This window comes from Clupea harengus, chromosome 18, assembly GCF_900700415.2.
Source record: "Clupea harengus chromosome 18, Ch_v2.0.2, whole genome shotgun sequence".
Classification (NCBI taxonomy): domain Eukaryota; kingdom Metazoa; phylum Chordata; class Actinopteri; order Clupeiformes; family Clupeidae; genus Clupea; species Clupea harengus.
The window spans coordinates 1235772-1258133 of record NC_045169.1 but is presented as its reverse complement, the minus strand read 5'-3'; the positions used below and the strand labels follow the sequence as shown (position 1 = coordinate 1258133).

The following is a 22362-nucleotide window of genomic DNA, read 5'->3' as shown; positions in this document are numbered from 1 at the left end:
ATGTTTAATTTTCAACATGATATGCACTTTAAACAAGACAAATACCTTCCAACTCCATTTAAGCTGGCGCCTCTGATATTCAAAAACTATTCCCATGACATGGACACAGTGTGTCAAGTATTATTAAATAGGTTATGACAGAAGAATTCAAACAATTACAATGCATTACACACATTTGATAACTACAAAGACTATTTGTGTACCGAGTCAAGAGTATATTTCAAAATGTACAGTTACTGTTTTTCTGAATTTGTCTGGCCAGTGCCAGTTTTTTCCCAGCCACAGTGACCTCCTATCACTTTTTAAAACCTCACCAGGCTTCACCTCCCGCCCCTGATATCCATCCTGTTCACAGGACTCGTTGTCTTATGGCAGTCCCCTAAGGATATCAGCTTCTGCTTTTGGTTCATTCCCCTTGTTATTCATTGCTTCATCACCACCACCATCCTCTTCCTCTCCTGCTCTCCCCATCATTCTCAAGGGCCAGAGGAGACCATGTTGGACCGGTTCTGGCTTCGGGCAGCAAGGAGAACTCTTTTCCTTCGTGAGGAAGTAGAGCAAGGCATTTAGCCAGGCGTTGAATGAGGCTAATGGTCTTGTGATTTTGTAACAGATTGAAACCATTCGCATGGTGTGACACTCCACACGGTTGGTCACTTTCAGAATCAAAAAAATGGTGCGGGTCACATGGAAAGGGAAAAAACACAGAGCGAAGAGGAGCGTGATGGTGATGATGGTTTTGATTGACTTCCGGCGTCTATGCACATACGGGGAATGAGCCCCCAGGATGATTGACATCCCCTCTGCGCCAGACATCCCACCGCTGCGCCCCAACGCTCCTCCTCCATCTTCTGCAGAAGGCCGGGAACGCAGGGTCCTGATGATGGTCAGGACCACGTGTGAGTAGCACCAAGCGATGATGCTGAATGGCAGAAAAAACCCTACCAGGTGCAGTGTGATTCCATAAGGCACATAGTCTTGGAACTCTTTGTCAATGGCATCATCCCAGCAGTTGGTGAACCCGTCCGCTCCTCCGTCGGTGCTCTGCCCATTGGCAGTTACCCCGATGCCCTCCGCCTCCCCGCCCCTGGGCAGATACTCAGTCTGTGCAAAGCGGAAGATGGGGCACGTGAGTGCAAACACTAGCACCCACACCAGAACACAGGTGCCTTTCACGGCACGCTTGGTCTCCAGGGTGATGGTCTTCATGGGGTGGCAGATGCCCAGGTAGCGGTGCACGGAGATGCACGTAAGGAAGAAGATGCTGCAGTACAGATTGAAGTAGAACAGGAAACGCACCAGGCGACACATGAAGTCCCCAAACACCCAGTTGTCTCGCATGATGTAGCTGGCCACCAGAAAGGGCAGTGAGAGGCCGTACATGAAGTCGGTGGAGGCCAAGTTCACCATGTAGATGAGGGAGGCGTTCCATCGCTTGGTGTGCCGGAAGGAGCGGTACAAGACGACGGAGTTAAGAGTTATACTGAAGATAAACGTGAACGAGTAGCAGATGGGGAGGAATATGTACTTGTATGACTCATCAATGTTGCAGGAGGGGGGTGATGACTGGTTGAAAGATGAGAGGTTAGTATTTCCCTCCCCATTGAACAGCTCCACGCTCATGCCTGATGCCATTGTCAACTTTTTCTCTCACATCTGATGGAAGAATATCTATGTCTCATCTTTCCATTCCTCGTCTGTTTCAATTTGTGCTCTTGTCCGCCATCGGTCGGTCCTTGTAGGTCCAAGATGGGTGAACCTGAGGTTTCTCACTGTGAAATAAACAAAGGCAGTTATTACCAAGTGTATAATATTCCATTATGAGTGTGCAATGTTTCTTTCTATCTTGTTTATTTGCTCTCCCTCCCGTAGTGCCCTCGATCACTTTCTTTCCCAATCTCTGCTTTTGTTTGCAATACCCTGTGAGTATATGCTGCTGATTCAGTCCCTTTTCACTCCATTAACTCTTCAATCAGTAACCACACTTCCCCTGGATGTGTCCATCTCTCTATGCATCCTCTCCTTTGCTCCTCCATTGCCTTAACCCTCATATGGGCGCGTGCACACACACACACACACACACGCACGCACACACACACACACACACACACACACACACACACACACACACACACACACACACACACACGCACACACACACTCACACACACACACACACACACACACACACACACACACACACACACACACACACACACATACGCACGCACACACACACACACACACACACATACATACGCACGCACTTACTCTTCATTTTGCCCTATGCCCTGCTTCCAAACAAAATTGTTGCATGACTAAAAGTACCTCTCTCACAGTCTTTCAAAATGTTAAGCAACTTTTTAACTTTATCATAACATTTCTGTTTTACCACGTTTATAAGTCACTTTGGACAAAAGTGTCTGCTAAATACCTGACCTTTACCTTTACTTTATTACCTTTTACACATTATTTTCTATTTGTTGAACGGTTGGACACACAAAACTCCCAAAGATCCCTAGGCATGTAGGACACGGTGGTAAGCATGTGGCTAAATGATCAGTTTACACTGCGCTGAAGAGCTTCTGTTCTATTGTTGAGTTTTCAAACGTAGACTTACTAAACATAAATATGGAGAACATTTACAGATGCCTACAACAGCCTTTTGTTATTCATAGATTGCGGTCATCAGAGAACCATTTGCATTTGCAATATATCTAATACTGCAATAAATTCTTTCCTGACCACAATTAGGAGCACATAAATACCTGTATCACTTGACATGGTGACGGTGTGTGTGTCTGTAATCCTACCTGTGTCCTCTGTTCCACTACGCCCTCGTCACAGTCTGATCAAAGCCAACAATGCCCTCCGGCAGGAGGATGGCTGACTTCAGCAAAGCAAATGGCAGAGGTAAACCCAGAATGTTTGGGGCACAGAAATGGTGTCCTCCTAGTGTTGCCCTTTCACTCAAGATCACAATTGTGCCTCCACCTGACTTTCACAGACTGCCCTCACCTATCTTGGCACATCACACCAATCCCCCCCTCCCCCCTCCCCCTCCCCCCCCCTCCCTCCGCTCTCACTCCTGTCCCTCCCCCTGTCTCCTTCCTTTCCTCTGTTTGTGCTGAGTTGTCTATTTGAAACCATAAATACTTGCCAAGGCAGCCTAGGCAAAACACACACACACACAAACATGCATACAAGTTCATTCATTTATCCCTATCCAGATAACCTCAGTTTGAGTAATGGTTTATTTATAACAGATATTGCAGCTCAGTTGGTAGAGCATATGTGGCATGGTTTGAATGACCATAACTACTCCCTCTGGAACAACATCACCAAACCTTAATGGAAAACTAGTACAAAGGAAGTGAGTGTATTTTCCTGGTAGAAATGTTACGTTTTGAGAAAAGCAACTGTTCTGATACTGCTTGGGGCCACACTGAAAATACATTTGTTGTAGAACACGAAAGACACTGTGATGGTAAAACACAGCATGAGGGTTTGTGCACGTGTAAGAGAGAACGTGAGAGGCCAGTGCATCAGTTCTCTTTCCACCAGAATGAATGCTATGTTCCCTAACACAGTAGTTTAAATGTTTTTAAAAGTGAATTTTAAGTTACAAACACATTGTAAATCTCTGGTGAAAGATAGATACAGAGAAGGGCTGTGCTAAAGGTGGGAATTGAAAATGACATGTACTACAGTGGTAAATTATGGCAGAGTAAAGAAACTGGGCACAAAAACAAGGCTTTAGTAGAAAGGGGAGAAAAGGCAATGCTATAGGACTTGAAATACTACATGTAATGATCCAGCAGTGGTCATTTTCTTTAAAGGAAGACAAAGGCAACTGTGACTTTTTACATGAAACATGTTTCATTTTAAACATCCAGGATGCATCACCCAATGAACCCTAACCCTAACCCTAACTAAACCCTAACCCTAACCCTAACCCTAACCCACATGAAAATGCAACATGGAGCTACAGTAGATATGGTTCCATTCCAAGACAATGTCATATTATCCAATCCAATTCAATACAGAAGTGTGCTTGAAAGGTCATTTCAGAAACATTCTTATATGTCTAGGAGCCTCCACTGTGTAACATAAGTGAATAACATAAACTGAACATAAAAGTAATATTGCAAAATCTAGAACAGTGACTCAATGCTGGATAATAATCTGCTCATTATGCATACTTGCAATTCAATACTTAATTTAAACAATATGTTTTGTATTTGTTGGTGTTGGGGAAGCTACTTTGAAAGCTACCAATTACTTCATACTGGAAAAAGTTGAGTAGTACTTATTTTATTGTCACATTGCCTTAAGATTTATTTCCTGGATGTTTAAAATTAAACATGTTTCATGTAAAAAGTCACAGTTGTCTTGGGAGAAATCTTTAAAAAGTAGTTCAAACTACTTTATACAAAATGATTGACAATGTACAAAATGTAATACAACATATAATACAAAAAATGTTGCATGCCCACAAAAAATACCACTCAATTAAGTTTATTGCAAGTACAGTTAAGAAGTTAAAAGTTAAGTACAGATTTGTTCACCTGTCTTACATAAACCAAAAAAATAAAGTGAAATACCCCACTATTCATGGGAAAGACACCTGTCTTCCAGAAACTAGAGTCCATGTGGGGGTATTGCACCAAGCAGGATTACTCAGTTAGCCAGGTAACTTCTAAAATAGCATAAAACACCTTCTCAGAACATTTAGTAATAAATAGCAATAATCAATACGTATGACCAATTGAAACCTAATACATTACATTTTAGTTTTACAAAAAGGAATGTTATATTTTTGTTGTAAACAAATCTGGGTTTTGTATTATCTGACAACTAAAACAGGAAAAACATCATTTCCTTTTATGGTCCAAAATTGTTTGTAGTTTCAGTAATTAACTACACAACAAATGGCAAAAAGAAATGTAACTACTTGAATCACCATGCAGATATGAATGTAGTTGAACCAGCAAGCTACTGCAAAATGTAGTTAAACTATTAGTTTAATTACATGTAGTTCACTACGCCACAACACTGCCATTAAAGTTAATGACCATACTACAGTACTCATGGATACACGGGCAAAACCTCTCATTTATTAAAGGAATACAAAACAAGACTGTACAAATCATTGACAATAACACACAAAATCAGTCATGACCTGCTTGACAATGTATACACCCACATACACTGCTGTGTTGGCCCTAAATAGTGTTGGCCCACATTTCATCATGTGACCATAGCAAAAGCTCTTGTTGGCGATGGCTGACACAGTGCTTTCATTACAATTAGAAAGCTGCTATCTATGTGTATCCCTTTATCTCCAGAGTTTTGAGTCATTAGAAAGCTTCTATCTATGTTTTTCCCTTTATCTCCAGAGTTTTGAGTCATTAAAACATATATTTGTTGAGATAATACAAGAATGTAAAACCATCTTCGACAGTAATATCAGCTCAGTTGCATGTTTTTGAAATATAAAATAACAATAAAAAAACAATCAGGCAATGTGTGACACCACTGCTCAAGCAAAAGAAAGAACAATATTGTTAATCCCTTCCCTTTTAAATGCAGGATCACAAGAACCAAAATGTTTGGCAGGTTTGAAGTTATTTCTTGTGTCTTTAATGATTGTGTAATTATTATAGTCCCAAAGGAACGGAAGGTGGCCAGTATAACCAGGTGATATGAGGTATGTTTGCGAGCATGTCATTTCTCAAAAAAAGAGTTTCCAGAGCAATAAAATATAGAGAAGGATTAATATAGGGCACGTGCCCTGATACATCATGCAGTCAACATTCTGAAAAAGTTCCCTTATGAAGAAATGTTTTAAAAAAAACGCTGTGCAATTCCAAGTCTTTAAGACCGATTAAGCTTTTCACAGTAAGATTGTTTTGTTCTAGCAGCAGTCTGAAGGTGCCAGCATCAGAGTGCTGTCATGTCTTGCACTTCCAGAAGCATCGCATCCTGCTCCGTCTTCAGCTGGTCCCGTGACAGAAGGCGACCAACTAGCTCTGAGCTAAGGTCTGCGAACACACAAATACAAGCATCACATTCAAGTTTAAAGTTGTCAACACCTGGTCATCTTTAAGTGGTTTATAAATCAATCATGCATTAAGAATATTGCTAAATAAAACTGAACCGTGCTTAGGACATGAAAATGTACTTGATGAACCAGAATGTCTAACAATGTGGAAATGTATTCCAGTCTTCCTCCCTATGAAGGCGTCTAACAACCACACAGCAGATAACTATAATACACACTAACTGTCACCTTCTGAATGCTTTAATGATATCACTGTTGCAAACCAACTAAATCCTGCAGGCCAGTAATGCCATTAACCCAGTGGTCAGTATTTTGAGGAGACTCGATAGCCTCTCACCTTGAATGTCTTTGCTGAGTGAGGTCCGTAATGCCGTGAGCTCCTTGAGGCTGAGCTTCTGTAACTCACTCCAGCCAAGTGGCTTCTTCTTATTCAGTTTCTTATGAAGTGAAGAGTTCTAGCCAAAACAAAAAGCACAGAGACCAGGTTGATACATGGTACCAGTGTCAGAGATTCTTTTTGGTTTAAAACATATGCATTGGAAAAAAATTCCCCAAACAACTCTGAATACTGGGGATGACACAGCACATGAATCTAAAACACAAACACATACCTCCTGTTTCTGTTCCGTCCACAGTTTATCTCTGAGGGCATTCAGAGCAGCTCTGACTTCCATCTTGAAACCTGTTGGTTTGCTCTTATTTCTAGTGGCCTTTGGAGAAGCCGGCTGTGCCAACCTCTTTCCTGCCCTCTTGGTAGTCTTCAGAGGAGCATATCAGAAGAACATGACAACGCAGATCAAAAATAACACAAAGTAGCATTGACACTTTCTTGAGCAAAGTAATAATAATAATAATAATAATAATAATAATCACAACAACAACAACAATAATAATAATAATAATAATAATAATAATAATAAACAGGCGTTCGTGAGGGGGGTACTGATTTTTAACTGTTTTAAAACGATGTAAAATATTTCAAGAATGCATTGAAAGGTTTAGTGTGATTTGGGTGGCTAGAGTGAGTCCTTTTATTCCTTTGGGATTTGGACATGTGGTGCACTGATATTAGCAGCAGTTTAAGACAAGGATTATTCTGCTGTCTATGGTTTTGTGTGTGGGGGCTCTCCAGATACAAGTATTCCAACTACACTGGCAGCAGAGTGGATATTAAGCAGCAATGCAAGACAGTTTAGCTAGTTATAGTAATGATCTACTTACATCAAACTCTCACGGAAGGACATCCGGATAGGTGGCCATTAAATAACTCATTAAATGGACTCAAATTTTTGGATAAACAACGCAAGTAATACCACCAGTATCCAACCTCTTCCCTTGTCTACAAAGAGTGTATATGTATGTATATGTACGGGCAACATACCACAAATGCTTTGTAACAAATATTATTAGCATATTAGCTCAGAAGAAATATGTGAAAGCTGATTCTCTTACTTCTTCCTTGACATCGTCCTCCTCGCTTTCACTATCATTGATGAAGCACAGCTGCAGATTCATATGACTCTGAAAACTGGGGACATGCAAAGTGAGATTTCCTCATACATTTGTTTTATAATTCAATGGGTAAGACATCAAAAACACATACTGTACCTCATGACAAATATGGGATCAATCCTGAATTGTATACACTGCTTAAATATGAGAGTCACTTTACCAAGTCAAATTCCTTGTTTGTGCAAACTTACTTGGCCAATAAAACCTGATTCTGATTCTGAATATTCTTTGCTATTCTGGCTTACGTACATCTAGCCCTCTCTCCTCTATGTTAAACATGTTATGATTCCACTACTCCAACACATACAGAAAGAATACCATAACAATAAGACCAAGAGCAAATCTCCATTAGGAGTTAATGACACATCTGGATTAGATAGTAGAGGCGTCACAGCAGTGATGCATGTGTACTACCGTGACGTGAGCGCAGTCACGCGGCTATTGAGGGCGTCTCCGTCTTCCCAGGTGTCTCTGTGGATTCCCAGATCCTGACGCTTTATCCAGTCTGGAAGTCTTCCAACACCCTGAAAAAGGTCAGACATGCTTCAGAGACGTACATGTTGCCATGACAGATTCAGTGCAAGTGAGGTCAATGTATTATAGGTCCCATGGCCACTTGGCATGCTATAATTCGGGGTCATCGTCTCATCAAGAAGCACTAATGAGCTCAGGCTGGTGTTTACAATAGAGATGTTTGTGAAACTCATTAGAATATATTATTTCTAATGCTCGAACATAAGAGTTTAAACATTTGAAACATCGGCTTGAATCCAACCTCCTTTTCTCTCCTCTCCTCCTCTTGTTTCTCGAGTTCTTCGATCCGCAGGCCCAGAGCCTCCCAATGCATGATGGGTAAGCCAAGCTCATCCTCAGGGTAGCTCTTCTCCCACAGTAGTGCTGCCCCCTCTGTGCCGTCCTCCATGTCATCACTCTCTTTTTCTTCCCCTCTCTCCCTCTCTCGCTCCTTCTCTCCCTCCATCTGTCTTCCACAGCTGTGTAGAGGTATGGAGGTTTACAAGGTGAAGGGGTTTCTGTGAAAGAGATGCAGGCAGTGTAAATGTTAGTACATTTCCCTCGGCATCAATAAAGTGTCTGTCTGTCTATCTCTTTTGCTAAATATATTATGAACTATCTTCAAAGGCATTAGTCCTCCATTATTTAAAGTGTAAGTTCACCCCCAGCTCTGAGCCTAACTCCACCCACTGCATCAGTTTGACAAATTATCAAAACTGAGCGAGGGGCTGAAAGAGTGGGGAAGTTTTTGCATTTCTTTGACAGGATAGTGACAGACCTGACACCCTTATGAACCAGGATAGGGACAGACCTGACACCCTTATGAACCAGGATAGGGACAGACCTGACACCCTTATGAACCAGGATAGGGACAGACCTGACACCCTTATGAACCAGGATAGGGACAGACCTGACACCCTTAGGACCAGGATAGGGACAGACCTGCCACCCTTATGAACCAGGATAAGGACAGACCTGACACCCTTATGAACCAGGATAGGGACAGACCTGACACCCTTATGAACCAAGATAGGGACAGACCTGACACCCTTATGAACCAGGATAGGGACAGACCTGACACCCTTAGGACCAGGATAGGGACAGACCTGACACCCTTATGAACCAGGATAGGGACAGACCTGACACCCTTATGAACCAGGATAGGGACAGACCTGACACCCTTAGGACCAGGATAGGGACAGACCTGACACCCTTATGAACCAGGATAGGGACAGACCTGACACCCTTATGAACCAGGATAGGGATAGGTGCCACTTCATCAGGCCTTTAGTGTAACCATACAAGGCTTTTTTCACAATGTATAAATTACTAGCTCTCCCAATTTGGATTTGAAAATTGAGATTGAGATTCAAAGATTGAGACAGGACATACCGTGGTAGGATCAGGCCTTGAACACTGAACCTTCGGACTGAAAGACAAACACCTTACCAATGAACCACCAGGAAAGACATACTCCGATGAATGATTGCAGTTAAAAAAAAAATTATGTTTAGATCCTTCATATTTGAGATATGGCACTGAAAATTGGTGATACAGACTTTGAAGTCCCTGATCAACTAAAACAGAGTAAAAACTTGGGAGATTACCAACATTTGAGAAAATCATTGCTATTTGTAATCTCACTGATGCCGCAGTGTAGGTTATATTTCAGCAGTTGTTCAGAAGGTGGAGCTTATGTGGGGACTCAAGCTGGGGACCTCCAGCATATCATGATGTGGACCTAACCCACTGCTCCGTAGAGCACCCTTTCATATCATGATGTGGACCTAACCCGCTGCTATGTAGAGCATCCTTTCATCCTTTCATATCATGATGTGGACCTAACCCACTGCTCCGTAGAGCATCCTTTCATATCATGATGTGGACCTAACCCGCTGCTCCGTAGAGCATCCTTTCATATCATGATGTGGACCTAACCCGCTGCTCCGTAGAGCATCCTTTCATGTCATGATGTGGACCTAACCCGCTGCTACGTAGAGCATCCTTTCATCCTTTCATATCATGATGTGGACCTAACCCACTGCTCCTTAGAGCATCCTTTCATCTGCCAAACTCACTCACTCACTCAAACTGTTTCTATTGTCAAGGCTCCAAGCAATGTAATCATTTCATAATGAAATTAAGGCATTTGCTGAAATACTGCTGAAAGCAGTGTTGCTCGTACTGATTTTATGAGGACACATGCAAAGTTTATCTTCTCAGTGCAGGTCATGTTGCTATGATGTATTTGAATATTTCTTAATGATGGTTTGAATTTTCTTTAAACCCATTTTGTAAACATGGACTTGTGTGAACATGCTTCACACTACATTTCAGAAGAATCTGACAAATGGTCTTGGATGGGATGCATTATAACAGACGTCTACTTTCATCTACTACATCTTACTGTCAGCATATTCCGAAATTCCATGAGAATTGGATGAACGGCCTCCGACTAGTTTCGATTTTTTGAAAATGGTGGGAAAATGAGACATTTTTAGAGCAGAAGACTTGAGAGATTAAAATGACAAAACAATTTTGAGCAATACCGTTTTTGAGATAATTGCAAAAATGTAAACTTGATTACAGCACCACCTTAAGGTCATTTTATGTCCCTGAGTAATGAGTGCAATTTACAACTCAACTGCCAATGTACAACTCAACTGCCAATTTACAACTCAACTACCAATGTACAACTCAACTGCCAATTTACAACTCAACTACCAATGTACAACTCAACTGCCAATTTACAGCTCAACTGCCAATGTACAACTCAACTGCCAGTTTACAACTCAACTACCAGTTTACAACTCAACTGCCAATTTACAACTCAACTGCCAGTTTACAACTCAACTGCCAATTTACAACTCAACTGCCAATTTAAAACTCAACTGCCAATTTAAAACTCAACTGGCAGTTTAGGTGTTTTTAGGCCTTATGGTTTTTGCTGTTTGTTATAGACGAGAAGAAGAGGAGGAAGAAGAAGAATGAGAACGAAAACAATAGGGTTAATTATGATTAATAACTAACAAATGAAACACAGTCACACACCTTCATGCATGTAAAAATGAGGGAATCCAGTAAAATGACCTGTAACTGTTAAAATAATGCTTAAATGCAGTGACACCTCTCAGGTTGAATCTTTAAGACTGAACGAGATACCAAAAAAAGAAGGGGTGTTTTTGTCCAGCATGTTCCTGTCAAGTTGCTAAACAATCTGACTGATAGAAACTAATTACATTACTATTTTATTGCATCATTATATGACTCATGTAAGCATGTTACTGTCAAGGTGCTAAGATATCTGAATATTTTACTACAATGTGTTAAAACAAGTGCAAGTCATAGATTGTAGAATTGTAATTGCAAATTATAGAATAATTTTCGAATCACATTTTAAGCATATGCAGATAGACAGTTAAACTTATAAATGATAGAATATACCTACAGTTAACCATAACGCAGAGAACATTTTGCTGAAAGCTTTTAACACACAATTGTCATAGGCAATGAACAGGCATGGTCTTCTTCTTTTTACTTGTTTCACTTTACTCTTATTTTGTATCATTTTTATTTTATTTATTTATTTAACCTTAATGCTTTATTGTCTTTCCTGTTATTGTATATGTAAAGCACATTGAGTTGCACATGTGCATGAAATGCGCTATATAAATAAAGTTGCCTTGCCTTGCCCTGCATGTGACCTTGCCATCTTTGAGTGACCATGCTTGACAATATGGTTGATCTGTTGAGGTGACACAACTGTCAAAGTTCTCCAGTCAATTTTGGCCCTGTGAAGAATACCAAATGACACCCTGTAATTACACCCAAGTTCTATGTATATCAAATCCACAGCAGTCTTACAGTCATTTTTGATTTAAATGAAATGCTGAATCAATTATTTTAAAAACAATTAATTATTTTATCATGGGATGATACATATAACAATTCTCCATGCTTGTTTATTCTCTTGCCTTGATTATTGATTACTCTCCACCTCCAGTATCAAATCTCTGAAATAGCTACAAGGACAAGAAGTAGAGTAGAGAGACTTGTAGGTCACTGAGCTCATTAGACCAAAAACTTTTAGCTGTTTGTGAGAGTAGCTATGTGACCATAGGGCGAAAACAAGAGAAAGACAGAATGGTTGTCAACTAAACTCGTAGCTCTAGCCCTAGAAGGAGAAGAGCACATCATGTCTGAGCCTGTGATCTACTGCAGGTCTGCAAGTCTCCTGAACAGGTGCCAAACTCCCAAAGAGAACAGGATGAGCTGGTCCATTATTAACTTTGTTGTTCTGACACCAACTTTGCTGCCTGAAGGTGAAACCCAGTGGCTCAAGAACAGGGATTGAGGGTGATACTTGTGTTACAGACAAGGTCTAGCACACACAAGTCGTTTCAGGTATGGGTTTCCTTTTTGAAAGTTCACATGTAAAGCCAGCATCCAGCAGTCACTATTTCACTGATGCAAATGACAATTGGCTATTGCTAGGACAATTTAAGAAAGTACCTGGCTGAGGAGCTGTAAGATGTTTCAAAGTTAGTCTGATGTACTTACTGTATCCTCTTGATATTTATTAAGCATGAGCTAATATAGTTTAGAATCAAGGCAGTAATTGAGTAATTGAGTGTTGAAGGGGGCAATTCTATTTAATGCCACTTTGGTGAATAAAATGATACATTACTATGAAAAGCATGAAAACACCTGTGTGATTACACACATTTGAGTGCCATCTAGTTCATAAAATGTAAAAAAAACCTAATTTTCATTTGCTGGAAAATCAAATTAAAGTTTAAAGTTTGGAGCATAAATAGAAGCACATTCCTTGCACATTTGACTGGATTTTGTGGAAATCTTGTGTACAGGACTGAAATAACTGCTACTTCCTTTTACCTCCGTCTGTAAACAGCAGTAACTCAGAACTTTGCGTCCAGTATATACTTTTGGAACATCTGAACCAGCATGAACTACTTGAAACTAGCATGAACCTACTTTTCAAACAGACTTGACTTGTGAACGAGCAACAGAATAAATAGCCGTGTGTCTGCCAACCATGCCGACAGAGCAGCTACTCCAACTCCCATCTAGCACCCCTGCAGTTCCATCCACCTGTTATGACCCACAGTGGTCTGGGAGAAGCACTGATGATGAACTGAACCCTAAAGGCCTCAGGGCCACAGGTGTGTTTTATAAACATCAGAGCCCTCCCCTCCCCTATGATATTTAGTTGATTATTCAAAGCAAGGGGGTTTGTCAGATGGTAGTGGCTACACTAACCACGTCATTTGTTTTACCTGTGTCAAGGCTGTTGATAATAATAATAATAATAATAATAATAAAAGCTGAGGATGGACAGCACCTTTGTGAAGAGGGGAGAGTTTGGTGGAAGGCAACAGAAACATTGCATGAATATGATAAATGGTGATTTAAGTACACATACTGCTGCTCTGCAAAGCACCCTAGTGTCCTTTTCAATTGCCAATCAGCAAGGTATGGTATTGTGACAGTAAAGCCTTGAAATGTGATCACAATTACATGGCTGTGGAAGGGGTTTCAAAAGATACTTGAGATAGTAAATACAATTATATATCATATTTGGACAAAAGGCCTACCAGCCTACCAGCCAACCACAAATGAAATCCTAACATCAACTGAGCAGAAAGTTAGGTTTCTAATGAGGTAGAGTATGGTCAGAAACATATACCTCCTTGATTCAGTAAGTTGTAAGTTAGACTGCTGTTACTGCTTTATATGCTGATCTAAGCATTTGGAACATGGGCTAGGCCATCTTGACGATCCATCGTTTATGAAATAAAATGGATTGATACTAATGATCAATTATCAATCTGAATACTGTGGTTCTAGACCACACTGAATACCGACAGGTCTGACAATACAAAATACGACATATTTTTACAATATGCTCAGGATATGTAATATGTTGGTATAGGCAATATGCCACTTTTACACAAAATATTTAATGATGCATTTCTGCCTAGTGTAGGGCCTGCCTTTAAATGGCCAGTGAAGCCCAGGTCAACTACAAAACAAGAGAAATAGACTGAGATGTCATCCCTAGAAATAATTTACAGAATGACTGAATGGATGCCAACGACAAAACATCGTTTTCCCAGCACAATAGGCTACACTACCTCATGTCCATGGAGTTTAATTTAGCTGATGTTTACTTAAACCAACCAGCAAAACTGTTCAAGACCTCAGGGAATAAGTTCCTGTCCCTCTAAGGTGTTGAGGTGTAAATCTGTGCAAATCGGTAGTGGACGTAAAGGCATGCCCAGTGGTTGCAACACCTCCCCTAATGTTCTTTCAAAGTTGACCCCTTTCAGTTTTTGCTTGGGCATGGCTGATATTGGGCATGGCTAAAATATGTTCATATAAAACGGGAGGACAAGTTCTCCGTTTCCTACAGAACAGTCTTGATGTTTGATAAGAGGGAATTAAAGAAATAAAACCATTAGGCCTGTATGCTATGTGTAACGATGTAGCCAGAGACAGTAGCCTCGCAAAGTATGTTTCAAAGCGGTAAAATCAATCTTTGTGAACTGGCAGGGCAAACTCTTACCGTTAGTCGCCAGTGATCCCCTTATGACTCGGATTTTCCACCCTGCTTCCCGGGTATATATAAGAGATTAGATTGTTTCATTAGGCTATTTCCGTTACAGCGGGTTTCAAACTTTTTAGTTTTCCTGGTCTCCGCTACATAGCCTACACAACTCCTTATCGTATTCTCAACCCTCGACGTTTCAGTTCTTCAAGTTAGTCCCAAAAGCTGAGTAGACCTAGCCTACGTGGCATGATTTCTAAAAGTCATTTGAAAAATATTTGGTCAAGATGATTAAACTCGATAAACAGCGGGTAGCCTATGTAATCTAGGCTATGCAAATTTAACACTTCGCCATGAACAAAGACGTACTGAAGACTTAAGGAATTTGACGGCGTTTCGTTAGAGAGGAGAGGGGTGGAGATTCAATTGAAAAAAGGTGTCCGATTTCACTGCATAGACAGCAAATAGGGGGGGGGAAAAAAAGATGCGAACTGATCCAAATGCACTTTAAACTTTCGAAAATGTAGCCTTGTGTTATCAGCTTGGAAACGTGGAGATCTACACCTGTGGTTTATGGGAAAGATGTCTTGAGCATATATACTACAACAGTGGTGACTGTCATGGAAGAATAATGGTTGCTGTTACTCTCACCTGTAGGCACTGATTTGTATTCCTTTGCAACATCTACCTGCATTTTAAATATAATTACCCATATATCAGTACCTCTTTTAATTTAAAATAATCCATAGTCATAATGTTATTATTTTCTTGAAATATTAAGCCTACAGATACCCAGAAGTAGGATGTCATCTTTGGGTGGGCATTTGAATTGTGTGGGTGGGCAACAACAAAAATGTGATGCTGTGTTTAGCTCTAAGATGATGTTAAAGGAGACATATTATCAAGAACTCACTCTTTCAGTCTTACATTTGGGTATCGAGAGTGCCTACCACCCCAAAAACTCTAAAATAAGACTACCTGGTCAGTTTGTTTTGGGCTGCCTAGCTCATAAAACATGTGATGTGATTCATGTCATTCTGCTTGAAAATGAACCTTTGGGAATGTCCGCCAGACCCACTGGCATTATTGAAGTGAGGTAAGTGTTCTGTTGCATAGCATGCTAATAGTTCCTTGCAATAAATTAGCTTTAATAATCATCCAATTTGGATTATGACGGTAAATAAACATCCATACACATTGTGTTTATTTTGGCCAGTTTTTTTTTATTGAGATATGTTGACAACAAATGATCTTGACATGACCATGATCAGGGCACATTTTCATCAGGCAGAGGCTAATTTGAAATGCAGATTGAAAAGATTGAGTTTCTGTGCCTTGTCCAGTATTTTTGGATCAGGACAGTTTGTCAACCTTCATCCCTGGCAACCACCAAATTAACACAACATCACCAAGGTAACAAAATACGATATCTGCTTTTTTAAAAGGCTATTCGGTTTGTTACTGTTACTGAGTTTATCTACATCTCGTCCAATATTTTCATACGAGGACAGCTCATCAACCATTATCCCTGACTCCATCACCAAGGTAACACAACACCACAACTAAATGAGTCTGTTTTTTTTATTAAACAAGCAAAAGACCTCTGGGCATCATGAATTTCAAAGTTAAAATGATCATTTAAAGGAACAGGCACTCAAACCAGCCGCTCTGAACAGAGCTGTTTTAGACTGGGTGAGAAGGGTGCTATGGTGCTTGATCCTTGTGGTATTTCGACCCCAAGGAACCGTGTCAACTTGTGGAAAAAGGTATGATCAGATCACCTGCACTAATTAGCTTCTCACAGTTTGTCTAAATGGGCACTTGGGAAAGATTGGCTGGGATGGGCCATATATTATTTAAGTCAGGAGCAGAAGGATGTATCTAGATTTGGTAGAGGATGTCTGGATCCATTTGTTGGATATCAGGTTAAACCATTTTCTATGGAATGTGAATGTTTGCTATATTCACAAGACAGTGGTGGTATTAAACCCGAAACCACTCAGACTCATTGACAGTAGTGATGATGAGGGGTGCTGTATTACGACCTCCATCACTAAGAAAAGGGCTAAAGTATGGATAGAGCTTCTCAGTAAACGAGAAACCGGTAAAAGAGTACATTTGGGTCATGGCTTCTATATTATAAAAAGAGACAGTGCCTTCCTCATAATCCACAAACACTCCAACCTTTTCAGGGTTCTCTCTGAGGGTGAGGGGGATGGAGGAACTGGCGGCAGCAGTATACTCAGTCCCATTCCTTAAGACCAGCGTAAAGTATCCATGCTCAGGCCTCAGTCTAATCACTCCTTTTCTGTTAACTGACTCGCTAGCCACTCCCAAATCCCATTCAGTTTTCCCCTTGACCTGCACCTCATAGTAAAATCTCCCTGACCGATACCCTTCCTTCGCTAAGACAGAAACAGCAGAATCAAATCTCTGTGGGTTGTCAAAGAGTCTCTGTCGCTTGCTTCCGAATGCAACCTGTTTCATGTCCGCAGACAGCACAAGCTCTGGGTGGGCTGTGTACGGGTCCAATGTCACATCCACTGAGGGGAAAAGAAAGACAAAAATAAAAGTTGGATATAGAGGTTAATAGATACGTAGAATATACATGAAAAACATCATATGTTGTATAGCTTTTATGGATTTACACAAATCGTCAAGGTCGGACTGGCAGCCCACTTTGGTCCCGGCAATTTCCGTCTTTCCTATTCCTCCTCAACATATACACTGCTACACATATACACTGTTACACATATACACTGCTACACATACACACTGTTACAAATATACACTGCTATGTATATGTCTATCTGGCTATTTATAACATAGGCTAAGCAGCAACGCTGTTGTTTCATAAGCAGGGACCATTTCACTCTTGCCTTGAAACGCTTTATTTACAAGTGAAATTTTTTGTGTTTGGGTTTGGAAGTATTTACAGAACAAGCTTGTTTGATTTTGTGCGTGCAAAATAATTCATGGCAGGCGCCGTATGATGAATCCCCTCTGTCCGCTGCCAAACTAGGGCACCAAGTGTCTCCAACAATTAATTTAATGAGGTTAGCATCCATAGCCCACAACTCTCTCCAGCTGATCTTCCTCTCCTCAACATTGCCAGCCACTGCAGCTCGTCTAGTTTCCCCTTCTTGCTGGCGAACAAAGCCGGTTCCCATCTGCCTCCGCTCCGACAATGTAACCTTACTCCATGCTTTTCCCAGAGTCACCTAATCCAAACCCTGTTCTTGCACTCTGTACCTGCCCAATCATATCCCTGCACTCTAATGCACTCTGTACCTGCCCAATCATATCCCTAATTCACTCTGTACCTGCCCAATCATATCCCTATACTCTAATGCACTCTGTACCTGCCCAATCATATCCTCTAATGCACTCTGTACCTGCCCAATCATATCCCCATACTCTAATTCACTCTATACCTGCCCAATCATATCCCTATGATGTAATGCACTCTGTAACTGCCCAATCATATCCCTATGATCTAATGCACTCTGTAACTGCCCAATCATATCCCTATGATGTAATGCACTCTGTACCTGACCAATCATATCCCTATGATGTAATGCTCCCTGTATCTGCCCAATCATATCCCTGTACTCTAATGCACTCTGTATCTGCCCAATCATACTCTAATGCACTCTATACCTGCCCAATCATATCCCTAAACTCTAATTCACTCTGTACCTGCCCAATCATATCCCTATACTCTAATTCACTCTGTACCTGCCCAATCATATCCCCATACTCTAATTCACTCTATACCTGCCCAATCATATCCCTAATGCACTCTATACCTGCCCAATCATATCCCTATACTCTAATTCACTCTATACCTGCCCAATCATATCCCTAATGCACTCTATACCTGCCCAATCATATCCCTATACTCTAATTCACTCTATACCTGCCCAATCATATCCCTAATGCACTCTATACCTGCCCAATCATATCCCTATACTCTAATTCACTCTATACCTGCCCAATCATATCCCTATGATGTAATGCACTCTGTACCTGACCAATCATATCCCTATGATGTAATGCTCCCTGTATCTGCCCAATCATATCCCTGTACTCTAATGCACCCTGTGCATGTGCTTCTCATGTATTCCACTTCTTTCCTATTGCTACCGTTTGAACAGCGTATTTGGATCCTTACACTGTGTGTAACCTCCTAGCTGGTTTTAGCACAACTTGAACTTTTGAACTTCTAAATTATTCAGTATGTTTTCTTGTGACTATGCTATTGTAATCTGCGTTTTCAGACGCACAGTCCTGACTGGGATCAAAGCTGTAGTCTCCTTCATGGGAGGCAGACGTGGTGGTGAAGGAGGCTGAACCCAAGGGTGCTAGCATCTGTTGCTAACACTTCTCTGAGGGCATTGGGAAGTGCAGATAGATTTATGCATCTATCCATGCATAAAGACATAAATACCTTTATATTTCTGAATCCTCTTCAGTTCTGTGAAAAAATAAAAGAGCTTGTGTTACTTGACAAGATATATCTCCCTCACCAATTTCATGTTTTATTTTTCACTGAATTCTGACACAATCAAAGCACATGCATATGAGTGCTAGATTCACTGATGATCACTGTGGACTCACGTATGCCAGAGAGGCTGTCAATCTCTTTCTGAAATGATTGTTTCAGCTCAGACATAGCTTCCCACAGGGCAGCCATGCATAGGTCAGTATTGATGCTAAATTCACTGAAGACCTTGTGCTCTGGAATTTTGCACATTGATGGGTAGACCTACAGCACAGAGGGGGAAATGAGATATTATGGACTGAAAAGTAGCTTTGAAGTGTTGCTCACTAATTCTGTGAACTCACTGAAAGAAAGAGCTTAGAGCAACCTGAAGGAGATGGACGTAGTCCTCGGTGTGTGAGAGCTGTTCCAGTTTAGTGTTTCTCTCCTTTAGCTGTATAATATCTTGCTCCAGTTCTTTGATGAGTTCCTCTGCATGTCTCTGTACTTCAGTGTGCTTCCCTTCCATTTCCTTTGCCAGATTTGCCTGGCTTTGCTCAACTGAATGTATCAGGGTGTCAAAGACTTCAGAACCAGTTGCTATTTCCCTCTCGGTGGTTTTCTAACAAGGTCATAGAGAAATGAATTAGAACATACAAACAATAATACTTACATAACATTTCACATTGCACAGTTTGCAACTAACGTACGGTAGGGCGAATTATCCAGCACAAGCCAAACAATTTCAGGTCTTATAAATTATGCCAACGTTTGTTTCCTGTATAAGCTGGTTTCGCGAGAAATGTGACCTATCACTGAGTGTAGGGTTTTGGTTACTGTAATTATGTGGCTTTTGCAGCTCATGCCATGAACTCTTTTAACATTTACATTTTTAAGTGAGCTCACCTTGCTAATCTGAACCGTGTGTCTGATCCTCTTGATCTGATTTAACCTCTCCTTAATCATCAGCTGTGTGTCTGTGTACGTCTTCTCCAGCTGAATCTATGGATAGAGAACATGTGTGTTATTAAAGGAAGCATTTTAAATCCACTAGTGATATTAAACATAAGAAATGAACCCAGTCTCCTGACCTTACTGTGGGCGCACTCCACGTCTAACGGACTGGTGCTGTGGTTCTGGTGCTCTGCCTCGTAGCAGAGCTGACACAGACACATCTTATCATCTCTGCAGAAGAACTCTAAGAGTCGTTCATGCTTCTTGCACATTCTCTCCTCCATGTTCTTCACAGGGTCTATCAGGGTGTGCTTCTTCAGGACCGCAACTCTTTCATGAGGTTCCAGGTGAGCCTCGCAGTAGGAGACCATGCACACAAGGCAGGATTTCACCGCTTTGGGCCGTGACCCAGTACAGATGTCGCAGGGCACCTCGGGTTTGGCTAGACCGCTTCTCTTCTTGAAGTCATCAACCACCTCTCTGAAGGTTGTGTTGACTTTAAGTGCAGGTCTCACACTGAATTTCTCTTTACACATAGGGCACTGGTAGTTTTGGATGGTATCCCAGTACTCTTTAATACACCACATGCAGAAATTATGCCCACACGGAGTAGAGACCGGGTCCGTGAAAACGGCGAGACATATGGAACACTGGAGCTGCTCCTCAGACAGGTGCGTGCCTGATGACATGTCTGCAAACGCAACCAGATAGATACAGTGCAGTCAGTCTAAAAAAACTAGCAGGTTCCAAGTAACATTGGCTGAATATGAGCATGCACAAAAGAGCCGTAAATGGTTGTAATAGCCAATCAAGAAGCAGCCAGGATCATCAGTGGACATCAATGTGGCACACATTTAGTAAGAATGGTTAACATGGCTTACAGCAGGATCATAGAAATCATAGAAACTTGCAATTTTTTTTATAAGTGCTCTGCTTTACCAGAAGCAGTCTGGTCACCCAGTTGCATATAACTTTGACATAGCTAAAACAATAGACATTATGAAAAATGTCACTCGTGACCAGAAGACTATCAATTTGACTATCCTATTTTTTGCAGTATATCAACATGATAAAAAGCGGACTGTTGTTTCCAGGAAATAATTAAGTCAGAATAAAGCTTGAGAAAAACACTACACTGTTTCCAGTATTCCACCCAAGCTAATCCCTCATTATTATGCCAATGATGGGAAGATAGATGTGTCACACAAACAAGTGGCCTATCTGGTTATTCGTGTCAACCTACTTTTCACCCTGTAATAAAACAATAGAGGAGGAAATGCTTCCGTGTAGCACAAAATACATCTTAGTAGAATGAAAATAGCACCTTTATTTGAAGTATTATTTCATATTAATCATTATTATTTCATAATAAACAGATTCATTAATATTTCTAATTCGATTAATTAATAAACAGTAATTAATTCAGCAGTCTTAATACAGTTTTTTAAAGCTGAGGTAATGACAAAGTGAGCAAATGGTGTCATATCAAAATAAGTTCTCTGATACAATTTTAAGCAAAGCCTATTTTCCATGCCAATCTGAATCATAATGTGTGCTGATTTATTTACCTTAACGAGTCTCTCCCTCCTGTCCAAGTGCTTGTTGTTGTTGACTGGTCGTGGTAATGGAGAACTGTAACTCTCAGAGCTCAAACATTACATTCATTCTGTGTGATGCCATTGCCACTCCCCCTAAGGCTCATTAATCAGAATCAGAATTGTGTCTATTGGCCAAGTAAGTGTACACATACAAGGAATTTGACTCCGGGTTTAGTGGCTCTCAATGTACTACACAGAAATATACAACACGACAGTTTAGAATGAAATAAATAAATATGATATAATATAATATAATATAATAATTTGTATTTTTTATGCTCAACGTTACATATGTGGACGGAGCCTACTGTCCGTTCTCATTTCGTCCATATTTGCCATGTTTTCTGAAAGCTTACGGATATGGACGAAACGGAGCAGTACCACCGGAAAGGGACAAACAGTTGTTACAGAACAGCTGGAAGGAGATTGGACGGGAATTCTACGTGAGTTGGATGGTAGCGAAGGACAAGTGGAGCTGCCCTCTAGTGCATGTATTGCTGAACATCCATGCATCCAATCTATAACTAAATTGTCCTACATCATCGGTTCCCAAACTGGGGTACGCGTACCCCCAGGGGTACGCAAAGTGGTTCAGGGGGTACGCGGGGAGAAAATTAGATTTGCGTTTTCAAAGTGAAAAAGTCCATTACATTTTAAAACGGAGCTATAA

At 40.8% G+C, this 22362-nt stretch overlaps 3 protein-coding genes and 1 long non-coding RNA gene across 4 annotated transcripts; all 4 read right to left on the bottom strand.

Annotated features, from left to right (window-relative positions):
- Window positions 1–284: 284 nt before the first annotated feature.
- si:dkey-6n21.13 (P2Y purinoceptor 3) lies at window positions 285–1635 on the bottom strand. Its single transcript, XM_012822086.3, has one exon. It carries the CDS (start codon window positions 1633–1635, stop codon window positions 367–369), a length of 1269 nt encoding a protein of 422 aa, XP_012677540.2. The 3' UTR covers window positions 285–366.
- Window positions 1636–4502: 2867 nt separating this feature from the next.
- si:dkey-6n21.12 (schwannomin-interacting protein 1) lies at window positions 4503–15137 on the bottom strand. The gene is made up of 7 exons (XM_031585452.2): window positions 14676–15137; window positions 8352–8607; window positions 7991–8100; window positions 7517–7592; window positions 6676–6822; window positions 6402–6519; window positions 4503–6044 (listed from the first exon to the last, which is right to left on the bottom strand). Exons 2-7 carry the CDS (start codon window positions 8553–8555, stop codon window positions 5944–5946), a joined length of 756 nt encoding a protein of 251 aa, XP_031441312.2. The 5' UTR covers window positions 8556–8607; window positions 14676–15137; the 3' UTR covers window positions 4503–5943.
- A 1503-nt stretch (window positions 15138–16640) lies between these two features.
- LOC105895450 (zinc-binding protein A33-like) lies at window positions 16641–20783 on the bottom strand. The gene is made up of 6 exons (XM_012822085.2): window positions 20232–20783; window positions 20047–20142; window positions 19529–19762; window positions 19278–19425; window positions 19108–19134; window positions 16641–17200 (listed from the first exon to the last, which is right to left on the bottom strand). The coding sequence occupies exons 1-6, from the start codon at window positions 20781–20783 to the stop codon at window positions 16641–16643; spliced, it is 1617 nt and encodes a 538-aa protein (XP_012677539.2).
- Window positions 18318–18817, bottom strand: LOC116224620. Its single transcript, XR_004165655.1, has 3 exons — window positions 18609–18817; window positions 18538–18576; window positions 18318–18505 (listed from the first exon to the last, which is right to left on the bottom strand). It is a non-coding gene; the product is annotated as an uncharacterized LOC116224620 (long non-coding RNA).
- Window positions 20784–22362: the final 1579 nt, after the last annotated feature.